At 37.6% G+C, this 18,214-nt stretch overlaps 1 protein-coding gene across 6 annotated transcripts in view; it reads left to right on the top strand.

The window, feature by feature from the left end:
• The window catches only part of NPAT (nuclear protein, coactivator of histone transcription), a 33,603-nt gene that overhangs the window by 6,692 nt on the left and 8,697 nt on the right, over positions 1 to 18,214 (top strand). For 3 of the 6 annotated variants that reach the window (XR_013926323.1, XR_013926324.1, XR_013926325.1), the window contains exons 5-18: positions 443 to 483; positions 1,535 to 1,765; positions 2,260 to 2,344; positions 3,495 to 3,627; positions 4,118 to 4,209; positions 4,290 to 4,377; positions 6,078 to 6,174; positions 6,700 to 6,831; positions 7,596 to 9,287; positions 11,051 to 11,181; positions 11,260 to 11,368; positions 12,411 to 12,468; positions 14,505 to 15,660; positions 16,591 to 16,755. Coding sequence is in view for 3 of the 6 variants with exons in the window: in XM_080377177.1 (XP_080233303.1) it covers positions 443 to 483; positions 1,535 to 1,765; positions 2,260 to 2,344; positions 3,495 to 3,627; positions 4,118 to 4,209; positions 4,290 to 4,377; positions 6,078 to 6,174; positions 6,700 to 6,831; positions 7,596 to 9,287; positions 11,051 to 11,181; positions 11,260 to 11,368; positions 12,411 to 12,468; positions 14,505 to 15,660; positions 16,591 to 16,668 (4,123 nt within the window). In the remaining 3 variants the exon portion in view is untranslated. Of the gene's footprint in view, positions 1 to 442; positions 484 to 1,534; positions 1,766 to 2,259; positions 2,345 to 3,494; positions 3,628 to 4,117; positions 4,210 to 4,289; positions 4,378 to 6,077; positions 6,175 to 6,699; positions 6,832 to 7,595; positions 9,288 to 11,050; positions 11,182 to 11,259; positions 11,369 to 12,410; positions 12,469 to 14,504; positions 15,661 to 16,590; positions 17,903 to 18,214 lie in introns of those variants that run through there. The other 3 variants (XM_080377178.1, XM_080377177.1, XM_080377179.1) reach the window with 3 other exon arrangements.

The raw sequence follows: 18,214 nt of genomic DNA, 5'->3' as shown, positions 1-18,214 counted from the left end.
TTCACTCTGATTGAGTCCCTATATTGATCAGTTCCCCTTATCATTGTATGAGGATGGTTTTGCTCTCTATTGCCTTTGAGAGATAGTGAAGAAGATATGTGTGTGAGAGTCGATAGTTGAGTAGACATTTCAAGATACTAAGACGGGACTAGCAGGTAAGGGGAGAGCATTAATGTGAGTATGTGGCCTTCCTGTAATAAAACAATACACTATGACTCATTTAGAATCTGATACGATGGTAGTTACTTCATCAAAAAGTAGGCTTTGTTTGAAGGATCTGTGATCATTGCAAGAATGAAAATAACAATCAGTAGATTGAATCTTTCTGAAATAATGTGTGGTTGGGACTAGACTGACATTAAACATACAAATATTGTCACACAGTGTAGCTGAGGGTTTCCATTGTGCTCCTTTTATTTATGTCACCTACTTCACTTTTTAGGAGCATGCAGAATTCCACAGGATTTTCCGCTAATCAAAGGAGTAAGTAACTGAGCCAATTCCATGGATCAATAGGCCTTACGTTCAAATTACTTGTTTTGGCAAAAAGGGGGAATGCTGCAGCAATCAGTAATGCATGCTTACTCTTAAAATGTTGTCAGGTCTCTTCTGCAGTGGGTTTTTTCAGCATGTCTGTTGTCTTCAGTGTGGTCAGTGGGTTACTTTAATGGTCACGAAAGAAAAGTAAGAAAAGCTGAGCTTTTTGCAAGGGGCTTAAGTTCTCTATATGGCATTTTCTTCTCTGCTGAAATTTTTTTAGATATTTACATGGTTAAAAGGTTTAAAAACTGCTGCTTCGGTCCTGAAGCTGTTGACTTAATTTGTGGTTCACAGAGGAACTGAAAACGTGACCAGTCTACTTACGATGCAGTTTCATATCTGTAGAAGGGAAATACAAAAACGTATTACAATCTTGAAACTATTATTATTATGTATACAAACACAGATCTAAGCAAAATATGAAAAGATACTTCTTCTATCTAGAACTGTTTCTTTAATTACAAAAAGTGCCCAATGAACTCTCAAAAAAGGAAAGTTATTGTACTTAAAAATAATTTTTTCTCTCTGTAGTACTTCTACTGAGTAACCTGTGTGAGGCAAGTGGATGTTAAATATAAGTAGTGATTGTTCTTGGATCTGAGACTTACTGAATCAGGTGGTGTTCTGTTTAAATTTGTCAGATTTAGTCTGATAAATACATGCAAACTTATATTGGTTTAGCTATTTCAGTTAAGGTCAGTTATATGAGTGGTATACTATGTAATGAAATACCATTTTGGTATGATTTATTCCTGTAAATATTTAAGCAATGATACAAGCATGGTTACAACGTCTGCCTACTTCTTAAATTATTTTACCTGAAACCTGTAGCACAGAAGACAAAGATGGGTGTTGCTTACATTTTGAGTTTCATGAATGCATTGTTGAAGCACAAAGAAGTTTTAGTGGAGCATCCTTAATTAGGTCTTGGAAAATCAGCAACCTTTTTAAGTTCCTTTGTCGTATATTTTCATCTTGTGTTTATTTTCTCCAGCACGTACAAGAAGTGGAATTGTAGAAATGAAAAGACAGAGAATGCTTCAGCAATCAGCCCCTGCAAACCCAGGACTGTTGTCAGTAATCCCTCAGTCAGGGCCGCAAAATTCCTCTTCTGTTGTATCTCCTCAAGTTATTCACAGGCCAACAGTAAATCAAAGCATGTCACAGGCTAGACTGAATACACTGTTTGTGCACCAGTCACAAACTCAAGAAAACAAGATCAACAGTAAGTTGCCCACTTATTTAAACCTTTTTTTCTATGAAAAATCTATGGATGTAGATGGAAGTTTTCTAAAATCAGGACTAATCACCTTCTAACAAAGAAGTTTTAGAAAATTTGTGCTTTGTTCCCCTAGCCTTCTGAACTGGTTTGGATGATTAAAATAAAAGGAGTGCCCAAAAGAGAAATGGCTTTTACATACTTGCTTACTAATGTGAGTTCAGAGATCAGAAATGCATTCATTTGTCATTATTTTATCCTTTGTCCTCACCCTCAACCAAAACACTTGTTTTAGCAGATAGGGATGATCCACATCAAGTGGATGTTTTTCTCAGGATATATTTAAAAGGAATCTTTCTCATTTTCATAATACCAAAATATTTTGTATGAATTCCCAGGAATTGATTGAAATGTAAATGATGTGTAGATTTCTGTAGTGCTTTAACAGTATCACTCGAAAAGGTACTGGTGTTATATTATTATTTTTTTCCTTTATGAAGCAGGAGATTTCATACACATCCAAGTTCCAGCATCACAAGAACGAAAGCTTCATTCAAACTTGCTTCCTCCGGGAAGACGAAAAAGGTAAACATGGGGAGTTTTTTGTGTGTGTTGTTTTTTTATTAAAGATTGTTTAGAGATTATGCAGTGTTCTAACCTCTGCTGTATATTTTCTTACATGGTGGAGTGTTTCACATTTAAGATCCACTCAGAGTGGCTGGTGTGTGATTTTTGCAAAGGAAAGTCGAAGAATTTAATGTTAGACTGATGGGAGTCTACTTGTGCTTCTCTATTGCATATAGCTAGTCTTTACATTATTCCAGTATTAGACATAGGCATCTTGGAGCCTAAAATTTAGTATTCCTTCCAAAATATCCTTATCAATTATGAAAATTCTCAATACTGATATAATTGTGCATTTTGTCTTTTTTTAACGTAGAAAATCTATTTGCTTCAGTAAATTTTGTCAGCAAAAATTTTCATATTCACACTAAAAGTGGTGTGAAAAACTGTTATTATACTAGTTTTGCACTTTTTATTCGTTCATTCCAATGTCCTTTTGTTTTTAATGAGTTGACTGGTCTCTGTGTTCCATTTGTTGTCTTTATCCCTGACTAAATCCCACCTGGTGGTTTTGCTTATTGTTTTTCTGGATCCTTACTCGTACCTTTTTCAAGTCCTCTCTATTTCTGCCTGCTTTTTCTGTATAGAAGTGATTTTAGTGCCAGTGCTGATTGATGGCTTCAGGAGAGCCAACACCATGTTCTCATATAAAAGCATTACGTTTCCTATTCATCATCCAAAATCTTATGCAACCTAACATGCTTTGACAAGAGCTGCTCCTTCAGAGATCTTTATTTTCAGTGGTGATGCCCAATTTATTTTCTTGAGTGGCAGTTAATTAGAACTTGTACTACCAGTTAAAGTGATGCGTACTGGAGGGCGGAAAAATTCTAAGTAGTAGGCATGGAATTCAATTTGCCATTGTGCTGTTTACCCACAGTCTGTATATTTGTTTGTAACTTCTATGAAGTCAGACACAATACATGGATACAACATAATGAAACAGGTATTGGCATTTATTGTATTTTCTGCGTGTAGTTAATCAGTTAGTTTTCTGTTGATTGCAATCTCTCATTTGCTAAGAAGGAAGATTGCTTGATTTATTAACCTTTAGGTCTATTGTTTGCTACGTTCTCACAAAATATGTCATAAATTTCCTGGAATGTTTCAGTGAATCTCAGAAGAGGAAGAGTATTGCAACATCTGGACCTCTTTCAGCAAATAGAAGTTCTCAAGACCCTAATGAAGTAATAATGGAAAAAGAAAGTGAGCCCCTTGAAGAATTCATAGATGGTAACTTTCCAGTGAGTATATACTTACAGCAGGTATTTACATTTAAGAAACAAATTTGGACTAGTCTTTTACATGTTGTTGATCTTGGGTATTACAGAAATTAACTTTAGAAGATACATTTTTTTGGTTTTTATTTGAAGTAGCTCTTCTATGTACTAAACTAATGAGGATGGCATGGCTATGTAGAACTTTTTTTGTCCTTGCTTTGTTGGCTTTGCTAAGATACCTCTAAGCTGTTGGAATACAGTAATCTTTCTGAGAATGAAAACTGGAAAGCACAATAAGCCTCGCTGTGCTTTAGGAAAAGTAGAAGTAAAGGAGTGTTTGGGATGATTTTCCTAGCAATGTCACGCAGTCACAGATTGGCTGTTAGGAAGAGTTGTTGAATTGAGGTTTTTTAGGTTGTTTTTTTTTTTTTTCCCCAGTAAGTTAGAAATTCATGCTGCTTTTCTAGTGATGATAAAAATAGAAACCTGACCACTTCAGAACTGTGTTTTTCAGCAACTGGTTATTGAAAACGCCAGAGAAAAAATCTTGAGCAACAAATCTCTTCAGGAGAAGCTTGCTGAGAACATTAACAAAATCCTGGGCAGGTAATAAAAGGAACCTTTAAACCTCATACCTATTATTTGATTTATTTTTGAGTTCTGAACTAATGACTAATGTGTTCCAGTGATGGCAGTGTTGCTCAGACCCCTAAACAGATAGACAGTGGTCCCACGGAACAGGAGACTTCAATTGATGAAATCCTTGGACTTCAGGTAGGTGTAGATCGCCCTGTTCACATTTTTTTTTTAAGACCAGCCACATGAGAATGGTCAGTTATTGGAACTATCCTGAACCTCTGTCTACTGTCAAGATTTGCTCTCCACTTTCTCTTCTTTCTTTTTGTTTGTTTTACAATACAGCTAAGCCTACCTAATGGCTAGCTTCTGCCCAGGGGCCGTTCTACAGCTTCACTTGCACTCACCTTGTTGTATGGTGGTGGGCAGGTTCGAGGAGCTGAACTGGCAGGATACTAGTATTTTGCAGGAGTTAATTTTGAGCTAGTTCAGCACTCTGAATTCGTTCCCAGTACCTGTACAAGGCAGCCTAAGCATGCAGCAGGCTTAAAAGCCAAGGGAGTGGGACTACTTCTAGTAGTGGTTAGCTGTTAACATTATCCTCAGATTGAGATTTAAGTACGCTGTCCCACAGTCACTAGCTGCCTGCTTGCCACTGGACCTTTGGTACCAGTAATTGGGTACCATCTTCTGACTGGGGATCTGACTGGGGAGCCTTATAAAGAAAAAATAATTTAAAATATCTTGCAGTCTCCAGACGTGTTTTAGTGTGATCTGTTTCTGATCTGCTTGAAGATAAACATGGATTGTCTAGTATAGCAAGATAAATTGTCTTTGGAGATTGAATAAGGATGCTTTATCTTCAAATTTACTATTAGCTTTTGGAGGAAATGTGTGTTCTGCTTCTACAGACTGAACTTCGAGTGTTCTCCCTTCGTTGTACAACCCTTGAGCTGGCAATCACAGAGTTATAAAGGGCTCTTAGTGAGGGAAATTATAATCTTCGTGACGCTCATGAAGAGGGCAGGAGAGTAGAGACAGCGGCCTGTTATGAAGTAGAAGTGTCTGATTGTTAAAAGCTATTCTTCTGTCACTTGGTGATTTTAGGTTAATTTTTATCCAAATGTAGAGCTGAAAAGCTGTATTCCATTTTTCTGAGCAGAACAAAATCAAAGCAGCTTCTTGGTTTAGGTAGAGTAGCTGAGACAAAGCATATCACATTGGATATCCACCCTTACAACCACCACATCAAAGGTTGTAGAGTGCTTGGAGGATCTCCAGGAAGTCAGGAGAAACTCTGTACTTAAACACTTGAATATGTACAATACACGCATGAGTGAGTGCCCTCCTCATTTTCTTCCTGGACTACTACCAAATAAGTCAACTTGAAGCAGGAACCTTAGAGCAGTGTCCTGTGCAGCTGTGCCTTCCAACTGCCTTCGGCAGAAAAGCAGTTGGAAGTTACGTTATAGAACATGTAATGGGTAAATTAAATAAAACTTCCCTTTGCTTAGCATTGTCTTCTAGATATATACAAAACCAAGAAGTTAGGGTTAATTTGGGTATTTTTTTAACCAGTGGTTGGCTCATGGCATTCATACCATCTGCATAAGCTTCCACTGTAGCCCGTGATGAGTTCTTAAACAATGCTGGTCATTATGTGAAGAATACCTCCATATGCACCTGCAGGATGTAGTGGCTGACAAAGATGTTTGGGAGACTTTATTTCTTTAATCACTAATACTTTTTAACAGATGTTAAATTTGTGGCAGAAATGTTTAGTCTTTACATTTCTGTGCTGAGCAGAAGTAATAGAACTGAAAACAATTCTTGCCTGTTTTTCTGTTGAGTTTTGAAAGTAACTGTCTAACAGTTCTGTATATCTTGTTTTTTCTCAGGGTGAAATTCATATGTCAGAAGAGGCTATACAGGACATTCTAGAACAGACAGAATCAGATCCAGCTTTTCAGGCACTCTTTGACTTGTTTGATTATGGTAAAGTATATTACACTGAATTGCATCGTTACTATAAAGCATCATGAATTATGAGTTTTCCTAAGTATTGCTTGAAGAAGCAAAGGTGATTCAGCAGGACTTTTTTGCAAGAGAAATGGACTATGTGACATCTGTGTCCTTCAATTCAGAATTAGATTTTTATATAGATTTATACATGATGATAAAATACAGCATTTTCTTGTGGCTGAAATCCTGGTTTTGTGCTGGTTCAGTGATGGTTTTATTGCTATTATTTTAGACTCTTCTGGTCTAAAGGATGATAGTTCATACTTTTTTTTTTTTTTCTATGCTGTGGTAAAACTTTTCTATTTGTCTGATCAGGGATATCCTCACATAAAATATAAGGGCATTTTTATGCTATTTCTGGAATTGTAATGAATATAGACAAATAGTTCTTTGAGTTTGGCATTTCTTGAATTTGAAATCTCCATGCTTCATTTGAAATATAATAATCACATTTGTGTGTAAAATGACATATTTAATCGTGTTTTATTTTGAAAACAGGAAAGAGCAAAGTAAACAAGAACTTACCTGCTGGTATTTCTGGTCAGAGTGGAGTAGAAAATGCAGTCCTTGTGGATGAGGATAACCTGGAAACACTTGAAAGTTCTTTAGGAACAGAAGAAAGTAGTAGATGTAGGTAGTTGGTTTTTTTCCTTAAGATCTCATCTAGTCTGTTCACTTTTCATTTTGAAAAAACTTCAGACAATTTGTACTTTTCAAAATCTTTCTGTTTTCAATGGTAGTATCTGATCTGATATTAATATTGCATGGATATACCTGGTCTGTTAGAAAGTTTCAGTCTATTAAATTTAACAGTAGTCCATCAATGTACTTAGAAGTTGTACTTGATAAGCTCCTAAGTAAAACCAGAATATCTGCACATCTGTTTTCTCACTTAAAAAAGAGATACTTTGCAATATTCAGTGTGGAACACATAAAGATAATGTTTTTACATATAACTATATTAATCTTTTCATTCTGTAATGTATTGGTTCATTAATACACAAGAAGAGTCTTACTGTGAACAAAAGGTATGTGTAATATGTCTACGCCATTCTTAACAATAGGCCATCAGTAGCAGGTATTTATTGAAAGTATATGAGAAATAAAGCCAAGAGGTCTTTATCCTGAGATGGTTTTGTGCTTCTGGAAATCTGATTTAGTGACTTGAGCCATTTGCTTTATTATGTGTATGTTTATTGTTATTCTATGAACTGATTTGCCAGATTGCCTAACGTATATAGCCATGTTTCATACACTTTCCATTCAGCTTTGTTATTCCCACTTACGCTTCATGTGAAACAGTTTTCCATTGAACTGATAAGTTGCTTCTAGAACTCTGTAAAAGGATCATCTGTTCTAATAATTATGGAACTAATTTATTCTCTGTTTTACAGGTGATAATTCTAGAGAATCACTATTCTGTAAAGGTTTTCAGTTAGGAGAAGCATCACGTGCCTTGAAGACCAGCATTAGTGATGATGATATGGCTAAGAAAAGTACATCCAACGAACAGCTGCATGGAAATTGTAGACCGAGGAAGCAGAGTGAAGTGCTTAAGACTGTTACCCCTGAACATATTGGAGACCTTGAAATCACTTTCGACTCTGTGCCTGGTTTGACTGAACCTATCAAGAGAGAGTGTCCTGGTAGAATATGTAACGAACACTGTGGAGATTCTTATGATAAAAGAGAGTCATCTGTGTTAGTATCCAAAAGCAAAGACGCTGTGGAAATTGAAAAAGGCCCACTAAGTCACTGTGCTCAAAGTAATCCTAATTTAGAATATGTTCATTCTGGTAGTCCACACATTTCTTTGATTTCATTGGAGGAAGGTACTACAGCCAATGAAAACAAAACCCGTTCTGAAAGTAAATGTCACTTATCACCAGATACATCACTATCTGAAAAAACACTTACTGAAAGCACTTCTGATAGAAGCCCTGGCCACAGTGTAGTGCTGAGAAAGAACAGTTCATCAATTTCTAGCCCATCAGCAGATGGAGGAAAAGAACAGGCTGTAACAGATGATACAGCTGCCTTACCTGGTGCTTTGCAGAACTCTGGCCACCACTCTACCCACCAGGAACAGAGTATGCAGTCAGACTGTACTGCGAGATCTGCAGTGAAGATTTCAGATCTTGACAAAACAGAGTTGCAGCTTGAAGTTGTTGATACTTCTAACAAAACTTACTCAAATGATCAGCATATACTTGATAAGCCTTGTAAGAAAGATTTTAACATCCCTTCAGGACTGTCAAACTCAGAGGGAACACAAGGGGAAATGCAAGAACCTTCATCTTCTACAAAAGTAGATGCTGATAATGTATATTTCTCTTCTGGTGATGATGCGTGTACAGAAATTTCTGTAGTATCCACTGAAAATAATCTTACTACATCTGAAATATGCCACTCTCCTCTCCCAGAAACTGCATCTTCCACAGATGAGTGTGGCACCGAGGCCAAAAGTATAAGCGGTGTATCTTCTAGTAGTCAACCAATGGATGTTGATCCTTCTAATATAATGTCCCTCAAGATTATCATCAGCGATGATTCATTTATTTCATCAGACACGGAGTTAAATAATGCTGTTTCCAGCATCACAGGAGAAAATTTGCCAACTATAATACTGTCTTCTCCAGCCAAATCCCCAGCCAAAACTTCAGGCCTGTCCAAATGTCTGACTTCAGAAGACACAGAAAAAAATGTGGATTCAGCTTTAGCAGAGCAGAATCTTCTTGTGCTTAGACCTAAAGATCCTGTGGTCACCTCAATCAACACTCAGAACGAAGACTGCACGGTTTTTTCAGTCGCAGGTACAACTAATCTTTCCAAGGAAGGGGGATTTATACAACTGATGCCAGCCACAAGCACAGCTTTTGGGCATTCAAACAACCTTTGTATAGCCACCTGTGTGACTGATCCAGCTACCTTGGGCACAACTGTAACACCATCAAATGTGGTTGTATTGCCTAGCAGTTCTATGCCGCTTGCTGCCCAGTCTCCAGCTGTACAACAATTACGGACTCCTCCTAGGTCCAGCAATACGTTGGCAGCAAACCAGACCGTCTCCCCAAACTTCCCACAAGGTAATCTCATTATTAGGAAATGACTGAAAATGTGATGTTTATATAGTGGTTTTATTCTTGTTTTTGTAAGTGCGTTACAGCAGTGTTTAAAAATGTTTACTTTTATCTGCCTCTTGAAACTATCCAGGAGGTTTTGTATTTTTTGAGTATATTAGTTGCTACTAAAAATGAAATAAAAACTACAAAGAGTCGTTGACTAGGCTGCTTTGAAAAAAAATAGCCCTGTATTTCAGCAGCTAAAATTACATAATTTTAGCAGTAACACATTTAGGAAGCGTATTTTGGCTTACACTAGAAAAGATTCCATTGTTTTGGCTAAATAAAGCAGGGGTTTTTGGTTTTGTTCTAATAAGATGCCTGTTATAACTACAATACTATGTGTTACAGGTATCCATAGTTTAGATAACTGGCTAGATGCAGGTAGTCCTTCCAAAATTACTTCCTTGGTTTGTTCTGTTTCATTTTCTACAAAGCCGTTCTACACTAGAAATACATTTAGACAAATATAAAAGTACAACGTTATTTCTTTCCATAATATAAAATCACTCTTGGTACAAGCATTTTTATTCCTGGAGCAGTAAGAAAAATAAGTGCTTTTGAAAATGTTAAACCTAAGTATAAACCAGCTGTAATCAACACATTTAGATTTCTTTCCAAAACGAAGAACTTGTTGCAGTTACCTCCGAATTTCTGTGTGTAGTCATTTCATTGTGGTCAGAGGCCAGTGCAACAGTATGTGCAAGACCTTAGGAGCTGGTCTTTTCCATCGTTAGGGTTTATTTATGCAACTTTTATCTTCTTTTTTTTTTTTTTTTTTTTTTTCTCCAGAGAGAGCAAAGTAGAAGTTTTCCCATTCTTCTGCATTAGGTGTTTTTCCTGGTAGTGCTCATGTAACCAAAGAACTATGTAGAATAAATTTTTCTTTCACTTTTCAATGAATGTGCTATGATAGTTTCCCTGTTTTATAATTCCCATATGTCTGGCAGCCAGACACTCTGACAACCTGTTAGAATAAATGTTTTAAAACAACAGTTTTAACAATGATTTAAATAGTTAAATAGGAAACTTTGGCTTAAATATTTTGTATTAGTCTTACTGTGCTTTATTTTTAAAAATAATTAATCTCAAACTCACTAATGAACTAGAATCTTTGCATGTACTACATTTAACACCTCTTACCAGCCAGAAATATACATTACATATATACATACATACATACAAAGCTAGCTTTTCCCAGCTTGTTGTGTGCTTGTAAGGGGAAGGTGTTATGGGTGGACTGGAAGAAAAAAAAAAAATTCCGCTCATGACATTTGAGCATGCTAACTGTAGAGAATAGGATGCAAATAATAGCTTGTTTTCACTAAGCAGCAAAATGAGCTATTTGATGTTACTTCTACTGTTTTTTTATAAATCACTTTGAATTCAAAGTTCAAGCCTTAACAGAGTTTTTTCATACTTCAAGCTTAATTTTGAACCATTTCAGGAAAACAGGCTTTAACTAAAGAATTGTATGTAAACTAAAAATAACACTGGTACTTAACTGTTTTCTAGTAGTGATGTAAGTGTGTGAATGTGAAGATGTAAATAAGATGAAGTAAGTGGTGTAAGGTGAACTAAGGACAGTGAAGTTTTTCTAAAGAGTCAGAGCTTTTCTTGCCACAAGGTTGACCATGCATAATTTTAAGAAATCCTATCTTGAAGCTTTTCTTTTCATGGAGTTATTTTTCATTTCTGTACAGTTCTAACACTTTGATACCTTTTAGGTTCTGCCATTATAATTGCATCTCCGGTGCAACCTGTTTTGCAAGGAATGGTGGGAATGATACCTCTCTCAGTAGTAGGACAAAATGGAAATATGTTCTCAGCACCTGCCCATCAGGTAGCACATCACAAAGTAAGCTTTTCAAAATGAAAGCTGAAGTGATAAGGAGTCTTTTGGTAAATTGTAATGCAATACTTTGATTCTTTCAAGGTTCTGCATATGCCTGTGGCTAATCCAGTCTGCAACAGAAGTGTCCCCAAACTTCCCATCCCTCCCAAATCGCAAAAGATTCCTGGAGCAAGAAACAAGACTAATACAGGTACCTGCCTTGCATTCTTGAGAACGGGCAGAAGAGAAGTGGGCATTCTAAAGACATGTCATTTCTGAGTAATAAAGTTTTATAAATAGTAGTGCTCCTCTCCCAGGTAGCTGCTGGGATGGCTTTGTGACAGGCCTGTACTTGCAGCCAGTAACTCTATTTGCTCAGTTTACAAAGGACTCCCAGCGTATCCCAGATTTGGGATCAAGCTTATTTCCAAAATTTAATGTTTCAAGGCTCTAATGCAGTTTTAGAAGTTTACTTTTCTTTGTATTTCTGATTATTTTTCATCTCTTTGGTTCTAAGTACAGTGTGAAAGCAAGCTACATAGTAACAAAGAAGTTATTAGAAGAGTCAGCAATTCTAAACATTTATTAAGGAAAATAATTGATGGAAGTGTTGCATATTTATACAAAAAAATGCACTCTGCTACCTGTTTACTCTTTGACGTTTCAGGTATATGCTTCTGTATATTCACTTCATTGAGACCTTGCTTCTTTAAATAGTACATTGAAACGACTGGAGTTATAGTTATTTTTCAGTGTTGGAAGGGGGTAAAGAAAAATAATTGAAAATGGAAAATAAGTTAGAAGAAACTTGTGCTTTAGCTTATCAACCTTTTTTAAAAAGAATAGGCTTACACATGTGTTTTCTACTTTGAATGAAGTCGAAAATTAAGAAAAAAGCTAGGGTTGTATTGTTAGTCTGCATTCTGGTTTGCTGATGGGTAACTGAGAGTTCCCTGTGGTTATTTTCCCTTCGACTTGGAAATCCCTGCTGTGCATTTGTAAATCCAGCATAGTTGGTTTTGTCTTGCTAGGCCTATGTATTACTTCAGTGTAGGCAGCAAGCTTCTTGTTTATACTCTAGCTGTGCTAATCTATTTATCTGTAAACATTAAAATTACCAAAAAAATGCAGAGTTTTGTTGCTGGGTTTTTCTTTATTGATTCTCTGTCAGGTGAAATGTGAGGTGATTTACTAACTGTGAAGTGATTTACTTGGAATATTGTAGTTTATTAATACTTCATCTATTGTTCCAGGAAAACTGGTACCAAGTGTAGCTGAGCCTTTGAACCATACAAATTCTCAAACACAAAGGTCAGTAGTGCTAGTTATTCAAACTTGTTTTCTTTTTCCTGCCATGAATTTCTTGGTACAGTATTGGTGGAGAGGATAGCAGCTTTTTTTGACAATGGCATAAGCAGGAGCCCTTTATTTCCTCCTGTCTGCTGGGGGTATTGATGCAGATGCGTGCCAGTACTGGTTAAGCCTGTGCTAGAATTTTGCTGTTACTTTTCCTGTGTTAATTTTGTATGGCTTTGTATTAATTTTCCTCTGTCTCAGTTGCCATATAAAAACTCTTTGAGCAGAGTCCAAGCTAGGAAAAGTTGCCTGTTACATTTACTGGAAGATTGTAATGACTAAACCCTTTTTTTTCCCCGTTCGGATGAGCGGTACCCATGGTTTTGTAGTATAGTCTCATTGCCTTTACCACGCTCTGGCCCAAATCCAGTAAAGCTTGTTAGATTGGGTTCTGCATGGGTGTTTTGGCAGTTCAGAATGCTGCTTGGTCATTTATAAAGTGAAAAGTCAAAGGAAAGATTGTGAGGAGGACAGCCTGCTAACTTTATACTGATGAATATAACTTAATTGCTAATTGGGATAGGTACTAGTTTTCTGTTGGGAAAGTGAGAGAGAAGAAATCAGGGCTTCAGTAGCAGCTGTCCTTACCATTGATGGATTTAAGAAACAAAGGGATGTTGGATTGAGCAAAAGAGTGTAAGAGGAGATAAGAAGTTCAGTTTAAATATTAGACGTGAAACATTCTTTTATTGTGAAAATAAAGTATACTTTAAAAAAAAGTGCCTATTCAGAACTCAGTTATAGTGTTGGAAAAGTGGAGGAAAACAGGAATAATAAAGTCAACTTCTATAAAAAAAGTTACCAAGGTATACAGTATACATGCATGCAAAAATCAGTATTTTTTTCAAAAGCCACAGAAACAAGATTTTTAATAAAATTACTGATAATTCAGCTTTCTGTTAATTTTCATCGATCTCCAGACATATGTTTTGCATAGCAAAGACAGCAAGTGTTCCCTGGAGAGATGTAATTTCTCATTTCTCCTCTCTGCCCTCTGTCTCATCTCAAATTTTACAGAGATAAAACACACTGCTACCACCCATACCTTCTTTACCATCCCAAAGTTAATTTGAATTTTCCTCTTACACACCATAAAGGCTAATCTGCATGGGGAGAGTCTTACTGGCATAGATGAATGTTGAGAAACTTCTCTTGGAAATGCAGCATAAGCTGCATAAGCAGGAAGAGGACACAGGCATAACAGTGGTATGAGCTAACAGAGCAGAAGCATTTTTCTTTTGACATTGCAACAGTGCAGTGATGGCTTTTTCACACTCATGTGGCTGGTTGTCAGGTGGAGACCAAGCCCTAGCAAGTTTGTATGTTCTTGTCCGGATGCCCACTGAAAGCTTTTTGCCTTGCTCTGTATCCTGTCACCTACAGCAAGTGCATAGGGGAGAGTACAAGGCACGCGCATGGCAGGACCTGCAGAGCCACGACCAGTATTCTGGGATGGACTTACCCTGTCATCAATGTGCTCAGTTTCTTTTTGAACTCAAGCAAACTACCAGCATCCACAGATACCACAGGATAAAAAAGGCTCTCGGGCTTAATTACATGCAGTGTTGAAATCTCCTTGTTTTGTTTTGAACTTGATTACTAGTTTTATTTGATGCCTCTAGTTTGTCCGCTGGAGCAAATAGTTTCCTTTCATCCGCTGGAAGATACAGCAAATCATTTCCTTTTGGTTGGCTTTTTTCCCAGAGCTCCGTTGCGTTTCCCCTCAGTCATGTCTTTCCAGGCTGGAGAGCCCCAGTCTACCTAATTGTTCTGTTTCGCACTTTTTTGTCATCCTTTTTGGCCAGCTCTGAGCTTTCTGCAGTTGTCATCCCTTACCCTTGGTCTTTGCGTGTTGATAAAATATTTTCATTTAGAGAATGGAGAAAGCTTTAAATAGGTGTTTGCGGGGCGGGTGGGGACTTCAGCCGGCTGAAATGAACTTGGCTAGTAAGAACAATTATGCTGCTGAAGTTGTTTCATCGCCTTTTCAGGACTGGAAATTTGGACAAGCTTATCACTGCAGAACTAGGAAGGAAAGTGGAGGAGAACTTACCTGTGGCACCAGTAGAGAGCACAAGCTCAATTTCAAGACAAAGTGAAAGTCACAGGAGAGTCCTTTGCTTTGATAATGTCCTACCTGCTCCAGGAGGAAACACCCAAAATCAGACCATTAAGAATTTATCTCAAAAAGAAAGAAGCAAAAATACTTCATTTGCTGCTGACTCTGCATCACCCTCTGCTAAGGCACAGGTAGCAAAGAGAGAGAAAGATAAAACATTGACTAAAATTCTGTGTAAGCCAGAAGTTGGTGGCAACAGAAGCACATCTGCAAAGGAGCCGCAGCCTGAGCGGAAGGTGGCAGCTGCAGGGCTTCCATTAGATCCCTTCCACAAGACTACAGCAAATAAAGAAAATGAATTACGAAGGGATACTGATGAAAAACAGAAGAACCAAGACACTGCCAAACTCTCAAATGGCCAACAAAGCGTCGGTTTATGGAACGAGAAGACAGTTGCTTCGGTGCAAGAGCTGAACAAAAAGCAAGGGTCCCTGTCAAATGGGAACAGCAAATCTTCAGTGTCTGTTTCTTTGTCTTCAAAGGAGCCAAAGCGAGAACCAGCTAAAGTTTCCAACCAAGGCCTTTGCCTGTCAAGTCCATTCACTAAACAATGTGTGGAAATGTTGCAAGACATTCAGTGGCATAGCCCGACTAGTAAAGCGGTTGAAAGCGGAGAATTGCCAGTACCCCGTACGCCATCTGGACTTGGGGACAGGCATACAGATGATACTACAGATAGTGTACGGACACCGACCTGTCGGCGCTTCAACGAGGATAGTCCGACCCCTAGAATAATGGTACCCCCTGCTACACCAGACTTGCCTGCCTGCAGCCCGGCCAGTGAAACAGGTAGTGAAAATAGCGTCAGTATGGCTGCTCACACGCTGATGATACTGTCACGGGCAGCTATTGCAAGGACTAGCACTGCAACCCCCCTGAAGGACAATACTCAACAGTTCAGATCTTTAAAGAGCACAGTAAAGAAAAGGAAACTAGAAGACTTGAATGAGGGTGAAAGAAATCCTCGTTCTGCAAATAGGAAAGACCTTCAAAGCCCTCCAACACCATCAAGAAAGAAGAAAATAAAGGCAAGTACAGGCATTTACTTTTTAATTTAAAATTCTAAACACATATTAGACATCTGTGTGTATATATAGATCTTTATAACGGGATGGTTCAGAGGTGCTAGTCCAAAGCCATGACATCCTATTTGTATTAGTCAGTTTTACTAACTTTGCCTCTTGAGCCTACTCAAGTTTTCTGAAGTTTGGTATAATCTTCTGAAGACTATACTATTAGAGCATTCTAAAAGTTTTCTGAACATAAGTATAGTCTTCAGATAGATACAAGTAACTCCTACTGACTCTCTGCACATACCTACAAAAGTCAAATGATTTCTCTTAAAACCTGAAGGAGTTTCTAAATTCTAACCTCAGACTAGGTTTCTAGGTGGAATGTAGGAATTACACCACTCAAACTACGCCTTACTAGAATTCAAGTTATTCCTACATCCTCGTTTACCACCAGGACTAGAAATCCGTATTTGTGAATTCCCAGTCCCTGTAGTCTCCAGCACTAAGCCTTTGACTTGAGGATTTGATGGCAAATAGCAAAGGTGTAACACATGAAAAGGTGACGTGTGTAAGTAAGGAAAAAGGAGACAGAGTGTAACTTCATAATTCACCATACTTAGTTACAGCATACTCCTGAAATACTGTAACTGGAAAATACTTTGTACTGTGTATGTAAGAAGAGCTGGGAGGCTGTGCCTGTTTGAAGCCTGGCTGGGCTGCTGTTGAAGCAGAGGGCTTAGCTCCCCCTGTCCCATGGCCGTGCTGTTTGTGGCCTGGGGTTACACCTAAGTGTATGTGCATTTCAGTATCTGGTTTCTGGGTTAGCGTTGTGCTGTTATGTCTACAAGGTAGATGGAAGGATGAGGAAGAAAAGAATGCTTACAGGTTCTTCAGTATCCCGAGGCTCCTAGTATTTAACTCCACTGTTCTTTTCCTCTCCTACAGAAAAAGAAGCTACCAAGTTCTTTTCCAGCAGGAATGGATGTAGACAAGTTCTTGCTGTCTTTGCATTATGATGAATAAAAAAAAAAAAAAGTTGAACTGTGACTGTCTAAAGCTAGGTGGTGGTGTGCTGAGGTTTTGCATGGGAAGAGAAGTTAATTCTAAAGGGTGAGTTGCACTTTCAGTGCACTGAAGTTTCACTTTATAGCAAAATCACTCTGTTTCTGAAGCAGGTTGCTAAGTGTAAATATCATTGAGTTGGTATATGTTTATTTTTGAAAAAGCACTTGCATAATTATAGAGCCATTTAATTTGCAAAATTGTAAATTTGTATAAATGTAATGTTAAAAAGTTGTAAGTTTCCTGTTACACCACGTTGTCTGTGTTCTGCTGCATTCTCTGCTTACTCATCTGAACCGCTTAGTCGATGTGTGAGAAGGTGAATTTGAAGGCGGTGTTTGTAGCTCAGTGTTCTGAGACACAGGCAGCTACTTGGCCACTCCCGTTGTCTTGCTGAATCCAAAAGGCACTTAATCTTCAAAAGTAACTGGCTCATACTAACACTCTCTTCCCTCTTAACTGTCAAACCTGTGTTGTAAGGCTTTGGATGAGGTAATGAAAATACCAGTAACTAAACATAAGACCAATAAAACCTCCAAAACTGTTTTTCATCTATTGAAGTTTTTTCCAACCAGTCATTCAGGTAAGAACTTTTAATTTGGATAGGCCTCATCTGTGTACAGTATTTGCTGCACAGGATATCATTCGACTACAAAAGCTGTTTTCAAACAATGCCCTTTGCTGTGGGTTAGGCCCTGGCATGAATAAACTGTAGCAATAGCCAGACAAGAGGTTTGGCGTGTTCTATTACAGAAGTCAATTATTTTAACTACTGTTGTGAAAGTGTTTGTTAATATCACTTATGCTTTTAGCCAGACATGGAAAAATTTGCATCTGATCTTTGTTTAACATAGAATATGTCATAGCTATTCTACAAACTCTTCAAAACAGGCACAGGAGAAGGTAAGCCTACATTTTAGTAATCATTAGCATGGGTGAAAATGACACTTAAGCCTTGCTCCAGTAGTGCTGAATGTTCTCTACAGGTATTCCTCCTTTGTTCAGAAATTGTTAAGGTCTTAAAAAATGCAAGTTTTCTTTTAAGAGATCTGTACAGCAACAGGGCAATGTTTCAGATTATACAAGGATTCCTAAGGAACCACTATTATGCAGTAGATGTTTATATTAAACCCACCAAATAACTAAATACTGCATAGCATTTACAGCTTGAATAAATATATTTGTTTTTAAGAAATTGTGTGTCTTGCTTATAAAAATATCAAGTCCACTAAGCAGCCTTGCAGCTGTTGTATAGAAAAGTCACGTTGATGGTGAACTCTTTTTGTCTTCAAAACCAGCTATTAAACACCAAGGTCTAATACCAGTTGTCACGAGGGACTCCTTTTTTGCATCTGACTTGGCTTCAAGGTACACAACAGTAGGAAACCAACCTTCCAGTGAAGTTTTTTCCATTTAAAAAAATCACTTTGTAGTTAGGAAACAGAACTGTAACAAAGTAGCAGCTTCTAGTGGCAGCACTGTGAGTGTTACAAAGGGAAGGGTTGTT

This window comes from Falco punctatus, assembly GCF_963210335.1.
Source record: "Falco punctatus genome assembly, chromosome: 2".
Lineage (NCBI taxonomy): Eukaryota > Metazoa > Chordata > Aves > Falconiformes > Falconidae > Falco > Falco punctatus.
Note: the sequence above shows the minus strand (reverse complement) of the source record. Positions and strands in the feature narration are given on the sequence as shown.